A 26,879-nucleotide genomic window follows, 5' to 3' on the forward strand; every position below is an offset into this window, starting at 1 on the left:
TGCTCCTCCTGCAGAATGTGGCAGTTGGGAGATGTGGCACACGTCTCCGCTGGCTACATCTGCGGGAAGTGCACCCAGCTACAGCTCCCTGAAAACCGTGTTAGGGAAATGGAGCTGGAGCTGGATGAACTACGGATCATTCGGGAGGCAGAGGGGGTAATTGAGAGGAGTTATCGGGAGTTGGGCACTCCTAAGGCTCAGGACGAGGATAGATGGGTTACAGTTAGGGGGAGGAAAGGGGACAGACAGACAGTGCAGAGATCCCCTGTGGGCATTCCCCTCAGCAATAAGTATACCGTTTTGGATACTGCTGGGGGGGATGACCTACCAGAGGAAAGCCATAGTAGTCAGTTCTCTGGCACTGAGCCTGACACTGTGGCAAAGAAGGGAAGGGGGCAGAATAGAAAAGTACTCGTGGTAGGGGACTCGATAGTTAGGGGAATCGACAGGAGATTTTGTGGGCAAGATCGGGATTCCCGGAAGGTATGTTGCCTCCCTGGTGTCAGGCTCCGGGACGTCTCCGATCGGGTGTATAAAGTTCTAAAAGGGGAGGGCGAACAGCCAGAAATCGTGTTACATATTGGCACAAATGATATAGCCAGAAATAGGTTTGAGGATATAAAAAGTGATTTCAGGGAGTTAGGATGGAAGCTGCAGAGCAGGACGAACAGAGTAGTGTTCTCTGGTTTACTACCGGTGCCACGAGATAGCGAGGTGAGGAACAGGGAGCGGGCGCAGCTGAACACGTGGCTACGCAGCTGGTGTAGAAGGGAGGGCTTCAGATATGTTGATAATTGGGATGCCTTCTGGGGAAGGTGGGACCTGTACAAGAAGGACGGGTTGCATCTGAACTGGAAGGGGACCAATGTCCTGGGTGGAAGGTTTGCTCGAGTAGTTCGAGAGGGTTTAAACTAGTATGGCAGGGGGGTGGGAACCTGAGCTGTATACCAGAGGTGAGCGTTGATGCAGGTGAGGCAGTAGCAAGAGGTAGACCAGCTAGTGGGAAGGATTTTCCTGGGAAGGAACCAAGGGATCGGTTAAAGTGTGTTTGCTTTAATGCAAGGAGTATCAGGAATAAAAGTGATGAACTTAGAGCATGGATCAGTACCTGGTGCTATGATGTTGTGGCCATAACAGAGACATGGGTTTCTCATGGGCAGGAATGGTTGCTGGATGTTCCAGGGTTTAGAACATTTAAAAAGAATAGGGAGGGGGGAGAAAGAGGAGGGGGTGTAGCACTACTAATCAGAGAGGGTATCACAGCTACAGAAGCTTCCTTTGTCGAGGAAGATCTGCCTACTGAGTCAGTGTGGGTGGAAATTAGGAACAGCAAGGGAGTAGTCACCTCGTTAGGGGTTTACTACAGGCCCCCCAGTAGCAGCAGGGAGATTGAAGAAAGCATAGGTCGACAGATTTTGGAAAAGTGTGGACGCAGTAGGGTTGTTGTAATGGGTGACTTTAACTTTCCTAATATTGATTGGAACCTCCTTCGAGCAGAAGATTTGAATGGAGCTGTTTTTGTAAGGTGTGTTCAGGAGGGTTTCCTAACTCAGTACGTTGACAGGCCGACGAGAGAGGCCATTCTAGACTTGGTGCTCGGAAACGAGCCGGGGCAGGTCTCAGATCTTGTGGTGGGAAAGCATTTTGGTGATAGTGACCATAACTGCCTCACATTCTACATAGCTATGGAGAAGGAGAGGATTAGGCAAAATGGGAGGATATTTAATTGGGGAAGAGGAAACTATGATGCGATTAGACATGAGTTAGGAAGCATGGACTGGGAGCAGTTGTTCCATGGTAAGGGAACTATAGACATGTGGAGACGGTTTAAGGAACAGTTGTTGGGAGTGATGAGTAAATATGTCCCTCTGAGACAGGCAAGAAGGGGTAAGATTCAGGAACCTTGGATGACGAGAGCGGTGGAGCTTCTAGTGAAAAGGAAGAAGGTAGCTTACATCAGGTGGAGGAAGCTAGGGTCAAGTTCAGCTAGACAGGATTACATGCAGGCAAGGAAGGAGCTCAAAAATGGTCTGAGGAGAGCCAGGAGGGGGCACGAGAAAGGCTTGGCAGAAGGAATCCGGGAAAACACAAAGGCATTTTACACTTACGTGAGGAATAAGAGAATGGTCAAAGAAAGAGTAGGGCCGATCAGGGATAGCATAGGGAACTTGTGTGTGGAGCCTGAGGAGGTAGGGGAAGCCCTAAATGAGTTTTTTGCTTATGTCTTTACGAAAGAAACGAACTTTGTAGTGAATGAAACCTTTGAAGAGCAGGTGTGCATGCTGGAATGGATAGAGATAGACGAAGCTGATGTGCTGAAAATTTTGTCAAACATTAAGATTGACAAGTCGCCAGGCCCGGATCAGATTTGTCCTCGGCTGCTTTGGGAAGCGAGAAATGCAATTGCTTCGCCACTTGCGAAGATCTTTGCATCCTCGCTCTCCACTGGAGTCGTACCTGAGGACTGGAGAGAGGCAAATGTAATTCCTCTCTTCAAGAAAGGAAATAGGGAAATCCCCGGCAATTATAGACCGGTAAGTCTCACGTCTGTCATCTGCAAGGTGTTAGAAAGGATTCTGAGGGATAAGATTTATGACCATCTGGAAGAGCATGGCTTGATCAAATACAGTCAACACGGCTTTGTGAGGGGTAGGTCATGCCTTACAAACCTTATCGAGTTTTTTGAGGATGTGACTAGAAAGGTTGATGAGGGTCGAGCTGTGGATGTGGTGTATATGGACTTCAGTAAGGCATTTGATAAGGTTCCCCATGGTAGGCTCATTCAGAAGGTCAGGAGGAATGGGATACAGGGGAACTTAGCTGTCTGGATACAGAATTGGCTGGCCAACAGAAGACAGCGAGTGGTAGTAGAAGGAAAATATTCTGCCTGGAAGTCAGTGGTGAGTGGAGTTCCACAGGGCTCTGTCCTTGGGCCTCTACTGTTTGTAATTTTTATTAATGACTTGGACGAGGGAATTGAAGGATGGGTCAGCAAGTTTGCAGACGACACAAAGGTCGGAGGTGTCGTTGACAGTGTAGAGGGCTGTTGTAGGCTGCAGCGGGACATTGACAGGATGCAGAGATGGGCTGAGAGGTGGCAGATGGAGTTCAACCTGGATAAATGTGAGGTGATGCATTTTGGAAGGTCGAATTTGAAAGCTGAGTACAGGATTAAGGATAGGATTCTTGGCAGTGTGGAGGAACAGAGGGATCTTGGTGTGCAGATACATAGATCCCTTAAAATGGCCACCCAAGTGGACAGGGTTGTTAAGAAAGCATATGGTGTTTTGGCTTTCATTAACAGGGGGATTGAGTTTAAGAGTCGTGAGATCTTGTTGCAGCTCTATAAAACTTTGGTTAGACCGCACTTGGAATACTGCGTCCAGTTCTGGGCGCCCTATTATAGGAAAGATGTGGATGCTTTGGAGAAAGTTCAGAGGAGGTTTACCAGGATGCTGCCTGGACTGGAGGGCTTATCTTACGAAGAGAGGTTGACTGAGCTCGGTCTCTTTTCATTGGAGAAAAGGAGGAGGAGAGGGGACCTAATTGAGGTATACAAGATAATGAGAGGCATAGATAGAGTTGATAGCCAGAGACTATTTCCCAGGGCAGAAATGGCTAGCACGAGGGGTCATAGTTTTAAGCTGGTTGGTGGAAAGTATAGAGGGGATGTCAGAGGCAGGTTCTTTACGCAGAGAGTTGTGAGAGCATGGAATGCGTTGCCAGCAGCAGTTGTGGAAGCAAGGTCATTGGGGTCATTTAAGAGACTGCTGGACATGTATATGGTCACAGAAATTTGAGGGTGCATACATGAGGATCAATGGTCGGCACAACATTGTGGGCTGAAGGGCCTGTTCTGTGCTGTACTGTTCTATGTTCTATGTTCTATGTTCTAAGGTTGAGAGGTGACTTAATTGAAACATACAAAATAATCAGAGGGTTAGATAGGGTGGATAGGGAGAGCCTTTTTCCTAGGATGGTGACGGCGAGCACGAGGGGGCATAGCTTTAAATTAAGGGGTGAAAGATATAGGACAGATGTCAGAGGTAGTTTCTTTACTCAGATAGTAGTAAGGGACTGGAAGCTTTGCCTGCAACGGTAGTAGATTTGCCAACTTTAGGTACATTTAAGTCGTCATTGGATAAGCATATGGACGTACATGGAATAGTGTAGGCTAGATGGGCTTGAGATCGGTATGACAGGTCGGCACAACATCGAGGGCCGAAGGGCCTGTACTGTGCTGTAATGTTCTATGTTCTAAATGTTTCTCATTGTGCCCAAAGCGAATACTCACAATGCTGGAGAGGGTTGATGTTGCAGTCTGATAGGCTTCCAAGATCAGATACTCATCAACTCCAGTTAGGGGAGGTGGGATCTCGAGGACAATTGACTCATCCTTCATTTTCCCTGGTACCTTTACCAGGTTTTTCCCTTTATCCTTCGCTGCCAGACTGGAGGAGGGAATCCGATAGGGAACGAGCGGTACTCTAAAGAGGAAGAACATGATATGACCAGGAATAACATCAAAGGCTCCCCTTCAGCTGAGAGAATTTTTTCTATTGATTGATGGGACGTGGATGTCACTGGTTGAGCCAGCATTTATTCCCATTCAAGTTGCCCCTTAAAAAGACAGGAGTGAGCGGCCTTCTTGAACCACTGCAGTTCTGTAAAGGAAACCAACAATACCATTAGGGAGTGAATTCCAGGAGTTTAACCAAGTCACGGTGAAGGAACACGGACATATTTCCAAGTCAGGATGGTAAGTGGCTTGTAAATTATCAACTGTCTCAGGGATTGGTAAACCAGGGTTAAGGTGATTGTGTAAGTAATTGTATACACGAGGTGTGTGTCTTAATCCACACCAAGACTGGTTTCCATAAATCCCTGCGTTGCTCAGGACCGCTGACTCCCAACTCAGCAATTTCTTCATTCTGAGCTCTGATCATTATTCCTAAATCCCACAAATGGCTGCGTAAACACCTAGCTTAGTAATCTCCTCCAGCCCACAACATCGAACCCTTGCAAACATCTAATTCAGGCCATGTCAGTGTTCCATATTTCAGTGTTTAAATACGGACAACCTCCTACGCCTCCACAACACTGACCGCGAACACCCCATCCCCCATGTGACCGGGACCACGAACACCCCGTCCCCCTGTGTGACGGGGACCGCGAACACCCCATCCCCGTGTGTGACCGGGACCATGAACACCCCGTCCCCCTGTGTGACCGGGATAGCGAACACCCCATCCCCCCGTGTGACGGGGACCGTGAACACCCCGTCCCCCTGTGTGACGGGGACCGCGAACACCCTGTCCCCCTGTGTGACCGGGACCGCGAACACCCCGTCCCGCTGTGTGACCGGGATAGCGAACACCCCATCCCCCTGTGTGACCGGGATAGCGAACACCCCATCGCCCCGTGTGACCGGGACCGCGAACACCCCGTCCCCCTGTGTGACCGGGACCGTGAACACCCCGTTCCCCTGTGTGACCGGGATAGCGAACACCCCATCCCTCCGTGTGACGGGGACCGCGAACACCCCGTCCCCCGTGTGATGGGGACCGCGAACACCCCGTCCCCCTGTGTTACCGGGACCGCGAACACCCCGTCCCCCTGTGTGACCGGGATAGCGAACACCCCATCCCCCCGTGTGACGGCGACCGCGAACACCCCATCCCCGTGTGATGGGGACCGCGAACACCCCGTCCCCCTGTGTGACCGGGACCGCGAACACCCTGTCCCCCTGTGTGACCGGGACCGCGAACAACCTGTCCCCCTGGGTGACCGGGACCGCGAACACCCCGTCCCCCTGTGTGACGGGGACCGCGAACACCCCGTCCCCCTGTGTGACGGGGACCGCGAACACCCCGTCCCCCTGTGTGACCGGGACCGTGAACACCCCGTCCCGCTGTGTGACGGGGACCGCGAACACCCCGTCCCCCGTGTGATGGGGACCGCGAACACCCCGTCCCCCTGTGTGACGGAGACCGCGAACACCCCGTTCCCCTGTGTGACGCGGACCACGAACACCCCCGTCCCCCTGTGTGATGGGGACCGCGAACACCCCGTCCCCCTGTGTGACCGGGACCGCGAACACCCCATCCCCCTGTGTGACCGGGACCGCGAACACCCCGTCCCCCTGTGTGACGGGGACCGCGAACACCCCGTCCCCCTGTGTGACGGGGACCGCGAACACCCCATCCCCCTGTGTGACGGAGACTGCGAACACCCCATCCCCCTGTGTGACGGGGACCGTGAACAACCCGCTCCCCTCTGTGACCGGGACCGCGAACACCCCGCTCCCCTCTGTGACCGGAACCGTGAACACCCCGTCCCGCTGTGTGACGGGGACCGCGAACACCCCGTCCCCTGTGTGACGGGGACCGCGAACACCCCGTCCCCCTCTGTGACGGGGACTGCGTACACCCCGTCCCCCTCTGTGACCGGGACCGCGAACACCCCGTCCCCCTGTGTGATGGGGACCGCGAACACCCTGTCCCCCTCTGTGACGGGGACAGCGAACACCCTGTCCCCCTGTGTGACGGGGACCGGGAACACCCCGTCCCCCTGTGTGATGGGGACCGCGAACACCCCGTCCCTCTGTGTGACCGGGACCGCGAACAGCCTGTCTTTAAGGGCACTTAAATGGTCATTGGATAAACATATGGATGATAATGGAATAGTGTAGGTTAGATGGGCTTCAGATTGGTTTCACAGGTCGGCGCAACATTGAGGACCGAAGAGCCTGTACTGTGCTGTAGCGTTCCATGTTCTATGACTGCTAACACGCTGTCCCTGTGTAACACTGTTATTGTGCTTGATTGTCTGTGAGGATTTGCATATGATCCTTTGCTCAAATTCATTTCACCTACTTAAACAATGTTGCGTCTTGTTTTTCATCGACTTCCTCCCTCCGCTCTGCCTTGCCATCTATCAGCGGGCTGCTGTTCTCCACCTCTCCCTTCCTATCCACTTGGCTGGAATCTTGAGCCCTGGAATAGCATCAGAAATGGAAGTTCCAGCAGTTATTGCTAACTCGAGCCCCAAGCCACCTCCCACCCCCCTACAACTCGAATACCATCAGGTCCACCATGCGATATGCAGCCAACAAGCTACACACTGAAACTGAAGTATAGAATTACAGTGTGGAATTAAGCCATTCAACCCATCATGTCCGTACAAGGTCCCAAAAGAGCTCCTGAGCTAGTTCCACTCCCCAGCTCTATCCCTGTCGCTCTCAAAATTGATCCCTTTCAAATACATATCCAGCTCTCTTTTGAAACTTCCTATGGAAGCTCTCTCTCCCATGCACCACGTTCCGAATCCTAGCAACTGAGTAAAGGAGTTTCTCCTCATCTCACTCCTAGCTGTGTTGTGACAATCTTGAAATTGTGACCCTAGTTACTGACATTCCAACTAGTGGAAATAGAATATCCTACTTTGCCCTGTTCATAATTTGTTCATAATTTTCTCAATCTCAGTAAGGTCAGCTCTCATTCTTCTCTGTTCTAAAGTGGACAAGTCCAATGTCTCTAATCTTTCCTTGTATCTAAAATCCTTCATTCCTGGTATCATCCCAGTAAATCTCCTTTGCACTCTCTCCAGGGCTTTAACATTCTTCCTTAAATAAGATATCCAGAGCTGAATACACTGACCAATGATTTGTAGAGGTGAAGCATCACTTCCTTGCTTTTATACTCTCTGCTTCTATTAATAAACCTAAAGGATCCAATAATCCTTCTTACCAATTTGCCTGGTCACCTTCAGAGAATCATGCATGTGAATCCTGTGGTCGCTCTGCTCCTGTACTTCCTTCAAACTTGTACCATTGAGCTTGTATTGTCTCTCCACATTTCTTCCACCAAAATGTAGGACTTCACATTTCTCTGCATTGGAACTCATCTCCAGGATTCTGCCCATTTTGTCACTTTTCAATGTTGCTCTGAAGTCACTTACCTCCATCCTCACAATTCACTATTCTTCCTCGCTTAATATCAGCTGCAAGTTCAGAGATTTTGCCCTCAACACCTGTCTCCAAATTGTTTACATAGATCAGAAAAAAGAAAAGGTCCAAATAGTAATCCACGGGAACACTACTTTCAACATGATTCCAGCCTGAGAAATGTCCATCTGTACCTACCCTGTGTTCCCTCTTGTTTGGCCAACATCTAATCCATGTTGCTGAGAATATATCAATCCCAAACATTTCTGACCCGCTAACCACCCTGACGCGTAGCACTATGTCAAATGCTTTCAAAAAGGGAAAAGGCTGAAAAGCCACAGTACGATGACAGCAACTAAACGCCTTCTACCCCAACCCATCAAACACTCCCAGGACAGAGACAGTATAGGGTTAGATACGGGATAAAGCTTCCTCTACACTATCCCCATAAAGACCCCCAGGACAGGAAAAGCAAATAGTTTAACATCCATCTTGGTATTAGTCATAGAATCATACAGAATGGAAGAGACCAAAGGGCCTGTTCCTGTGCTGTATTGTTCTTAGTCCTTTCAGCCCATCAAGTCTGCACCACCATAGCTTTGTACCTTAATGCGTGGAGCATGTGCAATAAGGTGGGTGAAATAACCTCGCAGATGGATGTAAATGGGTACGATATAATTGGGGTTATGGAGACATGGCTGCAGAGTGACCAGGGATGGGAACTGAGTGTCCCAGGGTATTCAATATTTAGGAAGGACAGGCAAAAAGGAAAAGGTGGTGGAGTGGCATTGCTGGTTAATGAGCAAATTAACACAATAGTGAGAAAGGATATTCGTTCTGACAATATGGAGTTTGTACGGGTAGAACTGGGAAATGTCAAGGGGCAAAAAACATCAGTGGGTATCATATACAGACTCCCAAACTGCAGTGGTGATGTTGAGAATGGCATTAAAACAAGAAATATCGGTGATCACAGGTGATTTTAATCTGCACGTAGATTGGGCAAATCAAATCAGCCACAATATCGTCGAGGAGGAATTCCTGGAGTGTATACAGGATGGCTTCCTTGATTAATATGTGGAGGAACCAACTAGACAGCAGGCCATCTTAGACTTGGTACTGTGTAATGAGAAGGGAATCATTGGCAATCGAGCTGCGTGGGACCCCTTGGAGAAGAGCGACCATAACATGATAGAATTTTTTATCAAGATGGAGAGTGAGATTGTTGATTTGGAGACTAGGGTGCTGAATCTTAATAAAGTAAACTGCAAGGATATGGGCCGTGAGTCAGCCTTGACAGATTGGGGAGAGTTACTTAAAGGGATAGGCAATAGCAAACATTGAAGGAACGCATGGGGGAACTGCAACAACAGTTTATTCCTGTCTGTGGCAAAAGCAAAATGGGTCCGAGGGCCCATCCATGGCTTACAAAGGAAATTAGAGACAGTATCCGATCCAAGGAAGAAACATACAGACTTGCCAAAAATTGGGAGCAGTTTAGAATTCAGCAAAGAAGGAACAGGGGAGGGGAAAATAGAGTATGAAAGTAAGTTTGCAGGGTACATAAAGACTGGTGCTAAGAGTCTCTATAGGTACGTGAAGAGAAAGTGATTGGTAAAGACAGATGTAGGTTCCCTGCAGACAGAAACAGGGGAATGTTTCATAGGGGACAAAGGAATGGTTGACCAACTGAATAAATAGATAACAAGGTGTGGAGCTGGATGAACACAGCAGGCCAAGCAGCATCATAGAAGCAGGGAAGCTTATGTTTTGGGCCTAGACCTTATTTCAGAAAATTTTTTTTTTCAAGGCCCGAAATGGCAGCTTTCCTGCCCCTCTGATGCTGCTTGGCCTGCTGTGTTCATCCAGTTCCACACGTTGTTATCTCAGATTCTCCAGCATCTGTAGTTCCTACTACAATTGATTACATTCTTTGGTTCTGTCTCCACGAAAGAGAAGATAAATCAGATGCCAGAAATGTTAGAGGATGCCAGATTTATTGAGAGGGAAGAATTGAGGCAGATCAATATTAGTACAGAAATGGTGCTGGGAAAATTGTTGGGATTGAAGGCAGATAAATCCCCATGGCCTGATAATCTACTTCCCATAGTGTTTAAGGAAGTAGCTCCAGAAATAGTGGATGCATTGGTGGTCATCTTCAAGGATTCTATAATCACTGGAACAGTCCCTGTAGATTGGAGGGTGGCTAATGTCACTCTAGAGAGAAAACAGGGAATTATAGAGCAGTGAGCCTAACATCAGTAGTGTGGAAAATTCTCCAATCCATTGTTGAGGATTTTATAGCAATAGAACATAGAACATTACAGCACAGTACAGGCCCTTCAGCCCTCGATGTTGTGCCGACCTGTCATACCGATCTCAAGTCCATCTAACCTACACTATTCCATGTACGTCCATATGCTTGTCCAATGATGACTTAAATGTACCTAAAGTTGGCGAATCTACTACCGTTGCAGGCAAAGCGTTCCACTCCCTTACGACTCTCTGCAATTAGAAAGCAGCAGCAGGATCAGACAGAGTCAGCATGGATTTATGAAGGGGAAATCATGCTTGACACATCGGTTGGAATTCTATTAAGATGTAACTAGTACAGTTGATATGGGGAAGTTGGTCAATGTTGTATATTTGCACTTTCGGAAAGTGTTTAACGAAGTTTCACATAAGAGATTAATGCGCAAGATTAAACAGCATGGGATTGGGGGAAGCATATTGAGATGGATAGGAAACTGGGTGGCAGACAGGAAACTAAGCGTAGGAATTAATGATAATGGGAACTGCAGATGCTGGAGAATCCAAGATAATAAAGTGTGAAGCTGGATGAACACAGCAGGCCAAGCAGCATCTCAGGAGCAGGAAAGCTGACGCTTTACAAATTAGCTGGCTGGAATAATGGGGGGGCCACAGAGATCGGGACCCCAGCTACTCACCATATATATTAATGAGTGGGGTAACGGAACAAAATGTACTGTTTCCAAGTTTGCGGGTGATACCATGTTGGGTGGGAGGGTGAACTGTGACGAGGTGCAGAGATCCTTCAGCATGATGTGGACAGGTTGGGTGAGTGGGCAAATCAATGGCAGGTGCAGTATAATTTGGATAAATGTGAGGTTATTCACTTTGGGAGCTAAAACCAAAAGGCAGATTACTACCTGAATGGCTGTAAATTGGGAGAGGGGGAGTGTGCAGTGGGACCTGGGTGTCCTTGTGCACCAATTGCTGAAGGTAAACATGCAGGTACAGCAGGTGGTGAGGAAGGTAAATGGGATGTTGGCCTTCATTGCGAAAGGTTTCGAGTTCAGGAGCAGGAATGTGTTGTTGCAGTTATACAGGGCCTTGGTGAGACCACACCTGGAATGCAGTGTGCAGTTTTGGTCTCCTTTTCTGAGGAAGGATGCTCTTGCTCTCGAGGGAGTGCAGCGAAGGTTTACCAGGCTGATTCCAGGGATGTCGGGCCTGACGCATGAGGAGAGATAGACTAAGGACTGTTTTTGCCAAGGTTCAGACATTTTAGGGGGTATCTCACAGATACTGATAAAATTCTAACAGGACTGGACAGGGTAGATGCAGGGAGGATGTTCCCGATGGTGGGTGTGCCCAGAACCAGGGGCCACAGTCTGAGGATTCGGGGTAGACCATTTAGAACGGAGATGAGGAGACATTTCTTCACCTAGAGCGCGGTGAGCCTGTGGAATGCACTGCCACAGGAAGCAGTCGATACCAAAACATTGAATGTAATCAAGAGGTGGCTAGATATAGCACTTGGGGTGAATGGGGTCAAAGGTTATGGGGAGAAAGCAGGATGAGGCTATTCAGTTGGACAATCAGCCATGATTATGATGAATGGCAGAGCAGGCTCAAAGGGCTGAATGGCCTCCTCCTGCTCTTATCTTCTATGTTATTATGTTTCAGGTGCTCATCCAAGTAGATTTTTTAAAAGGCTGTGACATTTCCTGCTTTAACTCCTCTCCCAGGCAGTGTGTTCCAGATTCCCAGCACCCTCTGGGTGAAAATACATATTCCTCAACTTCCCCAAAACCTCATGCTTTTCATCTTAACATTATGCCCTTGCTACAGACCCTTCAAGTCTGGAAGATATTCACCCTGCCCCTGAAACAAAGGATAGATATGGTGCAGGAAGGAAGCCATTCAGCCCATTATCAACACTGGCCCCCCATATCAAGACTTTGATCTAAACTCTTGACCTTCCTGCTCCTATCTCTGTGCACTGTTTCGATCCAAATAATCATCCAGTTTCTTCTTGAATGTCTGAGCTGAAGCTGCCTCCCCCACATTTCCAGGAAGACATTCCAGACCTCCTAACTACTCACCATATGAAACTGTAATATAATGCTGTGGACTCTAATCTAACCTCAACACTGAGCTCATGCTCCGCATCTCCTTGAAAACTTACATGTCTTCGGTTATATAATCCTCCCTTGGCTCTGGCTTGCTGTCCCTCACTGGGCTGCTGCTCTCTGGCTCTTGCTGTCTGTCCAGTTGGCTGGAATCTTGAGCACTAGAACAGTAGCAAGAACAGAACTTCGAGCAGTTAGTGTTGAGCAAGGGGGAGGGTGAGCAGCAGAAGTCAGTGTGCATGTTGGCACAAATGATATGGGTAGAAATAGGGATGAGGTCCTGTGGAGTGATTATAGAGAGCTCGAAGAAAAGTTAAAAACCAGGACCTCGACGGTAGTAATCTCCAGATTACTTCCAGTGCTCTGTGCTCGTGAGGGTAAGAACAGGAAGATATGGCAGATGAATGTGTGGCTAAAGAATTGGCGCAGGGGGCAGGGATTCAGATTCCTGGATCATTGGGATCTTTTTCTGGGGCAGAGGTGACCTGTTCGAGAGCAATGGGTTGCACCTGAACTGGAGGGGGTCCTATATCCTGGTGGGCAGATTTGATAATGCTACAAGAGAGGGTTTAAGCGAGATCAATGGAGGGTGGGGGAGGTGGTGCTGTGGAGAGATCCTCAACAGCAGGGGTGCAAGTGCAAGGCTGGAAGAACATGCAGGAATCAGAAATATCAGAAGTAGCAAGTTGAAGAGACAGGTCAGAATGGAACAGGACAGGGAGTGAGGAATGCCTGTTGGGTTAAACTGCATCTATTTCAATGCAAGAGGGCTGATAGGCAAGGCCAATGAACACAGGACATGGATAATTACATGGGACTGGGATATGATAGCCATTACAGAAACATGTTGAAGGAAAGGACAGGACTGGCAGCTTAATGTACCCAGGTACAGATGAGACAGAGGTGGAGGAGGGGGGGAGGGGGAGTCACATTTTCGGTTAAGGGGAGTATCACAGCTTGAGTAAGATGAAATAACTGAGGGATCATGCAGTGAGGCTTTGTGCTAAGAAATAAGAAGGGGACGGTGACGTTATTGGGGCTGTAGTATAGTCCCCCAAATAGTCAACAGGAATTAGAGAAAAAAATATGCAGGGAGATTGAGGAGACTTGTAGGAGCAACAGGGTTGTCATAGTGGGGGATTTTAATTTTCCTAACATAGACTGGGACTGACATAGTGTTAAGGGCTTAGATGGGGTAGAATTTGTTAAATGTGTTCAGGAAAACTTCTTCATGCAGAACAGAGAGGGTCCTACTCGGGGAGGAGCAAAACCTGACCTACATGGGGAAGCAATGGCCCAGTGGCATTATCGTCAGGCTATTAACCCAGAAACCCAGCTGATATTCTGGGGACCCGGGTTTGAATCGCACCGCGGCAGATGGTGGAATCTAAATGCAAAAAACAATCTGGAATTAAGAATCTACTGATCACCATGAAATCATTGCCAATCGTTGGAAAAATCCATCTGGTTTACTAATGTGGAGGAAATCTGCCACCCTCACTTGGTCTGGCCTACATGTGACTCCAGACCAGCAGCAATGTAGTTGACTCTCAGTTGCCCTCTGAAATGGCCTGGCAAGCCACTCAGTTGTACCAATCACTACAAAGTCTCAAAGAAATGAAACTGGGTGGATCACCTGGCATCGACCGAGGCACCGGAAAAGACAACATCAGAAACAGCCCTGTCGACCCTGCACAGTCCTCCTCACTAATATCTGGGGGGCGAGTACCAACATTGGGAGAGCTGTCTCACAGATTAGTTCATCAACAGCCAGACATAGCCATACTCACAGAATCATACCCTACAGACAATATCCCAGACACCACCATCACCGTCCCTGTCTCACCCGCAGTACAGACCCAGGCGGTACAGTGGGATACAGTCGGGAGGTGTTGCTCCAGCAGTCCCCAACATTGACTCTGGACTCCATGAAGTCTTATGGCTTCAGGTTAAACATGGGCAAGGAAACCTCCTGCTGATTACCACACACCGTCCCTCCCTCGGCTGATGAATCAGTTCTCCTCAATGTTGAGCAGCACTTGGAGGAAGCACTGAGGGTGTCAAGGGCACAGAGTGTACTCTGGGCGGGGGATTTCAATGTCCACCACCAACAGTGGCTCGGCACCGGTACTACTCATCGAGTTGGTCGGGTCCTAAAGGACAGAGCTACCAGACTGTGTCTGCGGCAGGTGGTGAGGGAACCAACAAGAGGGAAAAACATACCTGAGCTCATCCTTACCAATCTGCCAGCTGCAGGTGCACCTGTCCATGACAGTATCAGTAAGAGTGACCATCGCACAGTCCTTATGGAGACAAAGTCCCGCCTTCACATTGAGAACAATCTCCATCGTGTTGTGAGGCACTGTCACTGTGCCAAATGGGACAGACTTCGTACAGATCTAGCAACTCAATGCTGGGCATCCATGAGGCACCGTGGGCCATCAACCACAGCAGAATTGAACTCCAGCACAATCTGTAAACTCATGGCCCAACATATCCCCCACTCATCCATTGCCATGAAGCCTGGGGATCAACCCTGGTTCAATGGAGGGCACAGGAGGACATACCAGGAGCAGCACCAGGCATACTTGAAGATGAGGTGTCAACTTGGCAAAGCCACCAAACAGGATTATTTGCACACCAAACAGCGAGAGCAGCAAGCGATAGACAGAGCTAAGTGATCCCACAACTAACGGATCAGATCTAAGCTCTGCAGTCCTGCCACATCCAGTTGTGAATGGTGGTGGGCAATTAAACAACTCACTGGAGGAGGAGGGTCCACAAATATTCCCATCCTCAATGATGGAAGGGCCCAGCACATCAGTGCAAAAGATAAGGCTGAAGCTTTCACAGCAATTTCCAGCCAGAAGTGCCAAGTGGGTGATCCATCTCGGCCTCCTCCAGTGGTCCCCAGCATCACAGATACCAGTCTACAGCCAATTCAATTCACTCCACATCATATCAAGAAAGGCTGAGAGACACTGGACACTGCAAAGGCCCTGATAACATTCTGGCAATAGGATTGGAGGCTTGTGCTCCAGAACTTGCCGCTCCCCTGGTCAAGCTGTTCCAGTATAGTACAACACTGGTGTCTCCCCGACAATGTAGAAAATTGCCCAGCTATGTCCTGTACATAAAAAGCAGGACAAATCCAGCCCGGCCGATACCACCCCATCAGTCTCCTCTCGACCATCAGTAAAGTGATGGAAGGTGTCAGTAACAGAGCTGTCAAGCAGCAGCTGCTCAGCAATAACCTGCTCAGTGGCGCCCAGTTTGGGTTCCACCAGGGCTGCTCTGTTCCTGACCTCATTCTAGCCTTGGTTCACACATGGACAAAAGAGCTGAATTCCAGAGGGTGAGGTGACGGTGACAGCCCTTGACATCAAGGCTGCATCCATAATCCCTATAGCTACTTCCCGTAATATCCGAGAATACATCCCATCAGGTCGAGGGAAATGATCAATCTTTAGATCTATAAGTTTCCTTCGCACCTTTTCTCTAGTGATAGTAACTATTTTTATTTCCTCTCCTCCTTTTGCCCCTTGAACATTTAGTAATTTTTGATATATTATGAGTGTTTTCCACCATGAAGATTGATGTAAAGTAAAGTATTTATTCAGATCCTCTGCCATTTCCTGGTTTCTCATTATTTAATTCCCCAGCCTCATTCTCTCAGGGCCCTCTGTTCACTTTGGCTTCTCTTCCATTTTATATATTTAGACAAGCTCTTGCTGTCAACCTTGTTTATATTTGGAAGTTTACCCTCAACATTTATTTTCTCACTATTATTTTTCTGGTTGCCTTCTGTTGGTTTTAAAAACTTTTCTCAATCGTCTGGATTATCACTAACCTTTGTCACATTGTACTTTTTCTTTCAATGTGATGTTGTCATGAATTTCCCAGGTTAACTAGGGTTGCCTTATCTAGTCCCTGGAATCTTCTTTCATCACTGGGATGTACCTTTGCTGTGAGCCATGAACTATTTTCCTAACTGCCTGCCATTCCTCTTAACAACTTTTAGAACACAGAACATAGAACATAGAACAGTACAGCACAGAACAGGCCCTTCAACCCACGATGTTGTGCCGACCATTGATCCTCATGTATGCACCCTCAAATTTCTGTGACCATATGCATGTCCAGCAGACTCTTAAATGTCCCCAATGACCTTGCTTCCACAACTGCTGCTGGCAACGCATTCCATGTTCTCACAACTCTCTGTGTAAAGAACCCGCCTCTGACATCCCCTCTATACTTTCCTCCAACCAGCTTAAAACTATGACCCCTCGTGTTAGCCTTTTCTGCCCTGGGAAATAATCTCTGGCTATCAACTCTATCTATGCCTCTCATTATCTTGTATACTTCAATTAGGTCCCCTCTCCTCCTCCTTTTCTCCAATGAAAAAAGTCCGAGCTCAGTCAATCTCTCTTCATAAGATAAGCCCTCCAGTCCAGGCAGCATCCTGGTAAACCTCCTCTGAACCCTCTCCAAAGCATCCACATCTTTCCTATAATAGGGCGACCAGAACTGGACGCAGTATTCCAAGTGCGGTCTAACCAAAGTTTTATAGAGCTGCAACAAGATCTCACGACTCTTAAACTCAATCCCCCTGTTAATGAAAGCCAAAACACCATATGCTTTCTTAACAACTCTGTCCACTTGGGTGGCCATTTTAAGGGATCTATGTATCTGCACACCAAGATCCCTCTGTTCCTCCACACTGCCAAGAATCCTATCCTTAATCCTGTACTCAGCTTTCAAATTCGACCTTCCAAAATGCATCACGTCGCATTTATCCAGGTTGAACTCCATCTGCCACCTCTCAGCCCATCTCTGCATCCTGTCAATGTCCCGCTGCAGCCTACAACAGCCCTCTATACTGTCAACGACACCTCCGACCTTCGTGTCGTCTGCAAACCTGCTGACCCATCCTTCAATCCCCTCATCCAAGTCATTAATAAAAATTACAAACAGTAGAGGCCCAAGGACAGAGCCCTGTGGAACACCACTCACCACTGACTTCCAGGCAGAATATTTTCCTTCTACTACCACTCGCTGTCTTCTGTTGGCCAGCCAATTCTGTATCCAGACAGCTAAGTTCCCCTGTATCCCATTCCTCCTGACCTTCTGAATGAGCCTACCATGGGGAACCTTATCAAATGCCTTGCCGAAGTCCATATACACCACATCCACAGCTCGACCCTCATCAATTTTTCTAGTCACATCCTCAAAGAACTCAATAAGGTTTGTGAGGCATGACCTGCCCCTCACAAAGCCGTGTTGACTGCATTTAATCAAGCCATGCTCTTCCAGATGGTCATAAATCCTACCGCTCACAATCCTTTCTAACACCTTGCAGATGACTGACATGAGACTTACTGGTCTATAATTGCCAGGGATTTCCCTATTTCCTTTCTTGAAGAGAGGAATTACATTTGCCTCTCTCCAGTCCTCAGGTACGACTCCAGTGGAGAGCGAGGATGCAAAGATCTTCGCAAGTGGCGAAGCAATTGCATTTCTCGTTTCCCAAAGCAGCCGAGGACAAATCTGGTCCGGGCCTGGAGACTTGTCAATCTTAATGTTTGACGAAATTTTCAGCACATCAGCTTCCTCTATCTCTATCCATTCCAGCATGCACACCTGCTCTTCAAAGGTTTCATTCACTACAAAGTTTGTTTCTTTCTTAAAGACAGAAGCAAAAAACTCATTTAGGGCTTGCAGCTCGACTTCTCAATCTCCTCCAAATAGCTTTGCCCTCAGCTCTCTTGATCGTATCAATGTCATTCTTAACTAACACTGCAGCCCTCAGCCTTTACCTCGTCTCCTGTCCTAACTCAATATCAGCTAGCCTGCAATATTCAACTTCCACTCTTTATCACCTTACAAGCATGGCTAATAATAGTGGCCAAATCACTGACATTTATTTTTATTTGTTCTGTCAGTTAATCCGTTTTTTTGACAAATTTTTGTAAACTTTAGTCTTAGCTACATGCTAGGGCTTAAACCTATTTCTAGTCCCTATTTCTAGTCATTTACGTGTCAGCTTCTGTGCAGAATAGGAATGTGATTAGATTTGTCAGTCGAGCAGTTGACTAGCTAAGATCAGAGCACAATGTGACATCAGACACAGACTGACCCGATGCTAACTTGCGTGAGATTGTGGTTGTGGTGACATTAACATTAAAATCAGTCTTTTTGTGGTTGTGTTATTTTTGAGGTCTCTTATACCAATTAATCACAAGTCTCTGTGGCATTGTGACATTGAAAACATTATGAAATGTACTCTGTTTCCTGGAAATAGTCAAATGTCAGGACAGAATCTGCAATGATACACTCTGCACTCAAAAGCTGCTCTGCAATACTCTTGTGTCTTGTTAGGCAGGAGTGACTCCATTGCATATCTGAATCAGATAGTCAAATGTTCAATGCAACACATAGGAAGATGGTCGTGGTTGTTGGGGGTCAATCATCTCAGCTCCAGGATATCACTGCAGGAGTTCCTCAGGGTGGCATCCTAGGCCCAACCATCTTCAATGGCCTTCCCTCCATCATACGCTTAGAAGTGGGGATGTTCACCAATGATTGCACAATGTTCAGCACCGTTCACGAAACCTCAGATACTGAAGTAGTGCATGTAAAAATGCAACAAAATCTGGAGAATATCCAGGCTTGGGCTGACAAGTAGCAAGTAACACTTGCACCACACAAATGGCAAACAATGGCCCATCTTCAACAAGAGACAATCTAACCATACGCTTGGTGCGTACATCCATATCCCAGAAGGTAGCGGGCATGGAGATAAGGTGATTAAGAAGACAGATGGAAAACTTGTCTTTAGTAGCTGAAGTGTAGAATGTAAAAGCAGCAAGATGTTTCTGGAACTGCATAAAACAGTGGTTAGGTCAAAACCAGAGGCTGCGTGCAGTTCTGATCTCCACATTATAGTGAAGTAAATGTAAATTCATCGTAAACCTAGAGGGCCATGAGGCTGCTCCCTCATTAGAGAGGGTCATCATCCCTCAGGCAAAACGCAAAGGGGGAGCAGGTAGGACCTTCATGGCAAACAATTTAAAGGAAGGATGTGACAGTACAGAGAGGATTCAGACGAGATTTACCAGAACGCTGCCTGGGCTGGAAACTCTTCACTATAAGCAAAGATGGATCAGCTTGCGTTGTTGCCCTTGGAGCAGTGAAAGGGAATTGATTGAGGTATAAGAATATAAAGGGCATGGATCGAATGGTTAGGAAGGTAATGTTATAATTAGTTGAGGGGTCAATGACAAGATATTTTTCACATGGGGGGGTGGATGAGAGACTGGAACTGCTGCCTTCAACAGTAGGGAGTCAAAAACGATCAGATCACTGAAGCAGCATTTAGATGTTCGCTTGTGTTACCATCGCGTCCTATGATAAGCTGGAAAATCGGATTAAGGTCGTTGCATCTTTGTTGATAGTTGCAGATACAATGGGCTGAGGGGCCTCCTTCTGCACTGAAAATGTATCAGAATCTATTGAAATATTGTCAAGTAGTTGGTTCCAGTCACTGCTGCTAAATTACTTCTCAGCTTTTAGAAAATCTCCAATGGTTGAGGAAGGCAGCTCACTATCTCTTTGTCATGGGCATTTAGGGGCTAGCAGTAAATGCTGGTCTTGCCCATGAGTCTTGAAACCTGTAATACTGGCCCAAATGCCAGAGATCAAGCACTCCGTTCTGTCATCGTCCCCACATTGACACGGTAACTGTCTCACTGTACCTGAACACCTCCTGATCCAGGGATAGCAATGAAGCTGGGGTTTGGACATAAGACACGCTGACCAACGGGATACGTGCAAACTCTTTGATGTCTTCTGGTGGGATGTTCCCTTCCATCACCTTGTAATAATCTTGTAGGAACCGGTAAGTGTCCTGGAATCGATCGATTTCCACCTAACAGGGAAAAGAGGGTGAGAGTCACATCGCCCCTGGCGAGTACATACCCCTATCCCCCCGGAGAATCAATACCCCTATCCCCCCGGCGAGTACATACCCCTTTCCCCCCGGCAACTATATACCCCTATCCCCCCGGCGAGTACATACCCCTATCCGCCAGGTGAGTACATATCCCTATCCCCCTGGAGAGTACATACCCCTATCCCCCCCCGGCGAGTACATACTCCTATCCCACCCCAGAGAGTACATACCCCTATCCCCCCCACCGGAGAGTACAAACCCCTATCCCCCCGGTGAGTACATGCCCCTATCCCTCCGGAGAGTACATACCCCTATCCCCCCGGCGAGTACATACCCCTATCCCCCCGGAGAGTACATACCCCTATCCCCCCGGAGAGTACATACCCCTATCCCCCCGGACAGTATATACCCCTATCCCCCTGGAGAGTACATACCCCTATCCCCCCAGAGAGTACATACCCATATCCCCCCGGAGAGTACATACCCCTATCCCCCCAGAGAGTACATACCCATATCCCCCCGGCGAGTACATTCCCCTATCCACCCAGAGAGTACATACCCCTATCCCCCCGGCGAGTACATACCCCTATCCCCCCGGAGAGTACATACCTCATCCCCCCGGAGAGTACATACCCCTATCCCCCTGGCGAGTACATACCCCTAACCCCTCGGAGAGTACATACCCCTATCCCTCCGGCGAGTTACATACCCCTATCCCCGCGGAGAATACATGCCCCTATCCCCCCGGCGAGTACATTCCCCTATCCCCCCGGAGAGTTCATACCCCTATCCCCCCGGAGAGTCATTACCCCATCCCCCTGGCGAGTACGTACCCCTATCCCCCCAGATAGTACATGCCCCTGTCCCCCCCAGAGAGTACATACCCATATCCCCCCGGATAGTACATGCCCCTGTCCCCCCCAGAGAGTATATACCCCTATCCCCCCGGAGAATACATGCCCCTATCCCCCCCCAGAGAGTACATGCCCCTATCCCCCCGGAGAGTACATACCCCTATCCCCCCCCCCAGAGAGTACATACCCCTATCCCCCCCGGAGAGTATATACCCCTATCCCCCTGGAGAGTACATACCCCTATCCCCTGGAGAGTAGATACCCCTAATCATCCATAGTTGGATTTTGTCCTTCCACACCCAGGCCTTTCCTGCATTGACTGCTGCTGTATTTTGCGTTTTTTAAAATTCTATTCAAAAATCTGTACGCGGTGCCTTGTCTTAAGAGATGTTGCTTAAATTGTTTTGTTCTTTGTTTCACCAAAAGTTTGACAAACTGACCAGAATCACATTCAAGTACAATCTGTAACCTCATGGCCCGGCATATCCCCCACTCAACCATTGCCATCAAGCCAGGCGATCAACCCTGGTTCAATGGAGAGTGCGAGTGCAGGAGGACATGCCAGGAGCAGCACAAGCCATACCTGAAGAAGAGGTGTCAACCTGGTGAAGCCACCAAACAGGATTACTTGCACAACACACAGCGACAGTAGCAAGTGATAGACAGAGCTAAGTGATCCCACAGCTAACGGATCAGATGTAAGCTCTGCGGTCCTGCCACATCCAGTTGTGAATGGTGGTGGGCAATTAAACAACTCACTGGACGAGGAGGCTCCACAAATAATCTCTTCCTTTATTTATATAAATGATACAGAGGAAAATGTGGGAGAGAGGAGGAATGATAAGACAGACGGGCACTTGCATTGGCCTAGATTATAAGAGCAGGGAGGTTATGTGGAGATGTATGGGACTTTGGTTAGGCTCCAGCTAGAGCACTGTGTGCAGTTCTGGTCACCGCAGTATAGGAAGGATGTAAATACACTGGAGGGGATGCAGAGGGAGATTCACCAGGATGTTGCTCAGAATAGAACAGGATAGTGATGGAGAGGGGCTGGATAAGCTCAGGTTGTTTTCTTTGGAATAGAGAAGGTTGAGGGGGCACTGACAGAAATGGAAAAGATTATGAGGGAAATGGGCAGTGTGGACAGAAAGCAGCTGTTCCCCTTAATTCAGAGAATGATAGAATTCCAACAGTGCGGAAAGAGGCCATCTGGCCCATAGCGTCTGCACCAACCCTTCGAAGATCATTCTTTGAGGACGTGACAAAGTTGATTAATGAGGGAAAGGATGTAGGTGTCATGTACATGGACTTCAGTAAGGCGTTTGATAAGGTTCCCCATGGCAGGCTGTGGAGAAAGTGAAGTCACATGGGGTCCAGGGTGTGCTAGCTAGATGGATAAAAAACTGGCTGGGCAACAGGAGACAGAGGGTAGTAGTAGAAGGGAGTTTCTCAAATTGGAGACCTGTGACCAGTGGTGTTCCACAGGGATCTGTGCTGGGACTACTGTTGTTTGTGATAAATGCTTTGGAGGAAGGTGTAGGTGGTCTGATCAGCAAGTTTGCAGATGACACTAAGATTAGTGGAGTAGCAGATAGTGAAGGGGACTGACAGAGATTAGAGCAGAATATAGATAGACTGGAGAGTTGGGCAGAAAAATGGCAGATGGAGTTCAATCCGGGCAAATGCGAGGTGATGCATTTTGCAAGATCAAATTCAAGGGCGAACCATACAGTAAATGGAGAAGTCCTGGGGAAAATTGATGTACAGAGAGATCTGGGTGTTCAGGTCCATTGTTCCCTGAAGGTGACAACGCAGGTCAATAGGGCGGTCAAGAAGGCATATGGCATGCTTTCCTTCATTGGGCGGGGTATTGAGTACAAGAGTTGGCAGGTCATGTTGCAGTTGTATAGGACTTTGGTTTGGCCACATTTGGAGTACTGTGTACAGTTCTGGTCGCCACATTACCAAAAGGATGTGGATGCTTTGGAGAGGGTGCAGAGGAGGTTCACCAGGATGTTGCCTGGTACGGAGGGTGCTAGCTATGAAGAGAGGTTAAATAGATTAGGATTATTTTCATTACAAAGACGGAGATTGAGGGGGGACCTGATTGAGGTCTACAAAATCATGAGGGGTATAGACAGGGTGGATAGCAAGAAGCTTTTTCCCAGAGTGGGGGACTCAATCACTAGGGGTCATGAGTTCAAAGTGAGAGGAGGAATGTTTAAGGGAGATATACGTGGAAAGTTCTTTACACAGAGGGTGGTGGGTGCCTGGAACGCATTGCCAGTGGAGGTGGTAGAAGCAGGCACATTCGCGTCTTTTAAGATGTATTCGGACAGGTACATGGATGGGCAGGGAGCAAATGGACACAGACCTTGAGAAAATAGGTGACAGGTTAGACAGAGGATCTTGATCGGCGCAGACTTGGAGGGCTGAAGGGCCTGTTCCTGTGCTGTAATTTTCTTTGTTCTTTGTTCTTTGTATTCCACCCTATCCTCTTAACCTTGCCATGGCCATGTCTAGCCCACCTAGTCTGCATGTCCTTGGACACTACAGGGCAATTTAGCCTGGCCAATTCATGGGGATTCAACATGCAATTTCTACATAGGTAGTCATTCCATGCTGGAATTGAAACCGAGTCCCTGATGCGTGTTAACCACTGTGCCATCTGCCACCCTTGTTCAAGGGTCAATAACAAGGGCACGTAATTTGAAGATGGAATGCTGGGTTTGGGAGAGAATTTGAGAAACGGATTTTTTTGACCCAGACGATGGTGGGGGGGCGCTGGAATGCACTGGGAGGCGTAGAGAAGTGGGAAACCTCACAACCATTAAAAATTACTTGGATGAGCACGTTCAAGGCTTTGGGCCCAGTGCTGGAAAGTCAGATTAGTGGAGATTTAGATTTTTTGTCAGTACAGACTCAATGGGCTAAAAGCCTCTTCTGTCCTGGGTAGCTCTATGATCGTTAATAATAAGTGGATGATCCATCGCAGCCCATCCAGCGGCCCCATTATCACACTTACCAGTCTTCAGCCAGTTCAAAGCATCCCACATGATATGAAGAAACAGTTGGACTCAACAGTTCAAAGGCTACGGGCTCTCACAACATTCCAGCATTTTACTGAAGACTTGTGCTCCAGAACACGCTGAGGGAGCGCCGCACTGACGGAGGGTCAGCCCTGAGGGAGCGCTGCACTGTCGGAGGGTCAGCCCTGAGGGAGCGCTGCACTGTCGGAGGGTCAGCCCTGAGGGAGTGCCGCACTGTCAGAGGGACAGCACTGAGGAAGCGCCGCACTGTCGGAGGGTCAGCCCTGAGGGAGCGCTGCACTGTCGGAGGGTCAGCCCTGAGGGAGTGCCGCACTGTCAGAGGGACAGCACTGAGGAAGCGCCGCACTGTCGGAGGGTCAGCCCTGAGGGAGTGCCGTACTGTCGGAGGGTCAGTATTGAAGACCATGCCTGGAGGGACTGTAATCTTACATTCACATTTCCACCTCCCATTGATAACCTTTCACCTCCTTACTTAAGGAGGTAACTATCCTCTGCTTAAAAACTTTCAAGGCTTTTACTTCCAACACCTTTTCAGGAAGTGTTTGAAAGGTTCAAAATCTTCTGTGAGGAAAAGCCTCGTCTCCATTTTAAACGGGTGATCTCTGGTTTATTCAAAGCTATCTCCAGTTTGAATTTTCAGAAAGGAGGCACCCAGTCAAGATCCCTCAGGATCTTGAATCTTTCAATTGAGTGCCCTCTTGTTTGTCTTAACTCCAGTGAATACAAGACCAACCTGTGCATCGCTTCCTCAGACAACAGCACGCTCATTCTCACTGTCAGTCTGGTAAACCTTGTCTGAACTGCTCGCAATGTTCTTACATCCTTTGGTGAATAAGGAGACTAGACCTGCACATAGCACTGCAGATGTGGACTCACAGTGCTCTGTATAACTGAAGCATAAATCCCCCCAACTTTTGCATTCACTTCCTCTCACATTATTGATAACATTCCAGACTTTCTGTTTTTGTTTCAGATTTCCAGCACCTCCAAGTCTTTAACAAAATCAGAATTTGCTGGAAAATCACAGCAGGTCTGGTAGCATCTGTGGAGAGAAATCAGAGTTGATGATTCAGGTCCTGGTGACCCTTCCTCAGAACCAATTTACTAACCAACCTGCACAGTGATGTCATGACCTACTGGAGAGCAGATGGAACTTGAACTCAGGCCTGCTGGCTCAGAGGCAGGGATAGTACCACTGCCTCCCAGAGCCCTTCTCCATTGTTCTTTGTTTTATATTGTCACGAAGCAGATCACCTGGTCATGATCACACTGCTGTTTGTGGGAGGTGGCTGTGTGTGAATTGGTTGGCTCCATTAACAGGGACTGCAGTTCACCAAAAGGCCATCAGCTGTGAACGCACCAGGGGTAATGTGACCATAATGAAAACACAAAAGCTGGGGAAAAGAGCCTTTGGCATTGATCTTTAACTCGTCATTGTCTACAGGAATAGTGCCAGACAACTGGAGGATAGCAAATGTGGTTCCCCTGTTCAAGAAGGGGAGTAGAGACAACCCTAGTAATTATAGACCAGTGAGCCTTACCTCAGTTGTTGGTAAAGTGTCGGAAAAGGTTATAAGGGATAGGATTTATAATCATCTAGAAAAGAATAATTTGATTAGGGATAGTCAGCATGGTTTTGTGAAGGGAAGGTCATGCCTCACAAACCTTATTGAGTTCTTTGAGAAGGTGACCAAACAGGTAGATGAGAGTAAACCGGTTGATGTGGTGTATATGGATTTCAGCAAGGCATTCGATAAGGTTCCCCACAATAGGCTATTGTACAAAATGCGGAGGAATGGAATTGTGGGAGATATAGCAGTTTGGATCGGAAATTGGCTTGCTGAAAGAAGACAGAGGGTGGTAGTTGATGGGAAATGTTCATCCGGGAGACCAGTTACTAGTGGTGTACTGCAAGGGTCGGTGTTGGGTCCACTGCTGTTTGTCATTTTTATAAATGACCTGGATGTGGGTGTAGAAGGATGGGTTAGTAAATTTGCAGACCACACTAGGGTTGGTGGAGTTGTGGATAGTGACGAAGGATGCTGTAGGTTGCAGAGAGACATAGATAAGCTGCAGAGCTGGGCTGAGAGGTGGCAAATGGAGTTTAATGCAAACAAGTGTGAGGTGATGCACTTTGGTAGGAGTAACCGAAAGGCAAAGTACTGGGCTAATGGTAAGATTCTTGGTAGTGTAGATGAGCAGAGAGATCTCGGTGTCCATGTACACAGATCCTTGAAAGTTGCCACTCAGGTTGACAGGGTTGTTAAGAAGGCATACAGTGTTTTAGTTTTTATTAATAGAGGGATCGAGTTCCGAAATCAAGAGGTTATGCTGCAGCTGTACAAAACTCTGGTGCGGCTGCACTTGGAGTATTGCGTACAGTTCTGGTCAACGCATTATAAGAAGGATGTGGAAGCTTTGGAAAGGGTGCAGAGGAGATTTACTAGGATGTTGCCTGGTATGGAGGGAAGGTCTTACGAGGAAAGGCTGAGGGGCTTGAGGCTGTTTTCGTTAGAGAGAAGAAGGTTGAGAGGTGACTTAATTGAGACCTATAAGATAATCAGAGGGTTAGATAGAGTGGATAGGGAGAGCCTTTTCCCTAGGATGGTGACAGCGAGCATGAGGGGGTATAGCTTTAAATTGAGGGGTGAAAGATATGGGACAGATGTCAGAGGTAGTTTCTTTACTCAGAGAGTAATAGGG

At 48.0% G+C, this 26,879-nt stretch overlaps 1 protein-coding gene across 5 annotated transcripts in view; it reads right to left on the reverse strand.

Annotated features, from left to right (window-relative positions):
* The window catches only part of spef2 (sperm flagellar 2), a 239,677-nt gene that overhangs the window by 43,744 nt on the left and 169,054 nt on the right, over window positions 1-26,879 (reverse strand). For all 5 annotated transcript variants that reach the window (XM_059644984.1, XM_059644985.1, XM_059644986.1 and 2 more), the window contains exons 24-27: window positions 20,076-20,248; window positions 12,378-12,482; window positions 6,876-6,995; window positions 4,295-4,487 (exon numbers count right to left, since the gene is read on the reverse strand). In XM_059644984.1, the coding sequence (XP_059500967.1) occupies window positions 4,295-4,487; window positions 6,876-6,995; window positions 12,378-12,482; window positions 20,076-20,248 (591 nt within the window). The remainder of the gene's footprint in view (window positions 1-4,294; window positions 4,488-6,875; window positions 6,996-12,377; window positions 12,483-20,075; window positions 20,249-26,879) is intronic.

Source organism: Stegostoma tigrinum, chromosome 3 (assembly GCF_030684315.1).
Source record: "Stegostoma tigrinum isolate sSteTig4 chromosome 3, sSteTig4.hap1, whole genome shotgun sequence".
NCBI classification, from domain to species: Eukaryota; Metazoa; Chordata; class Chondrichthyes; order Orectolobiformes; family Stegostomatidae; genus Stegostoma; species Stegostoma tigrinum.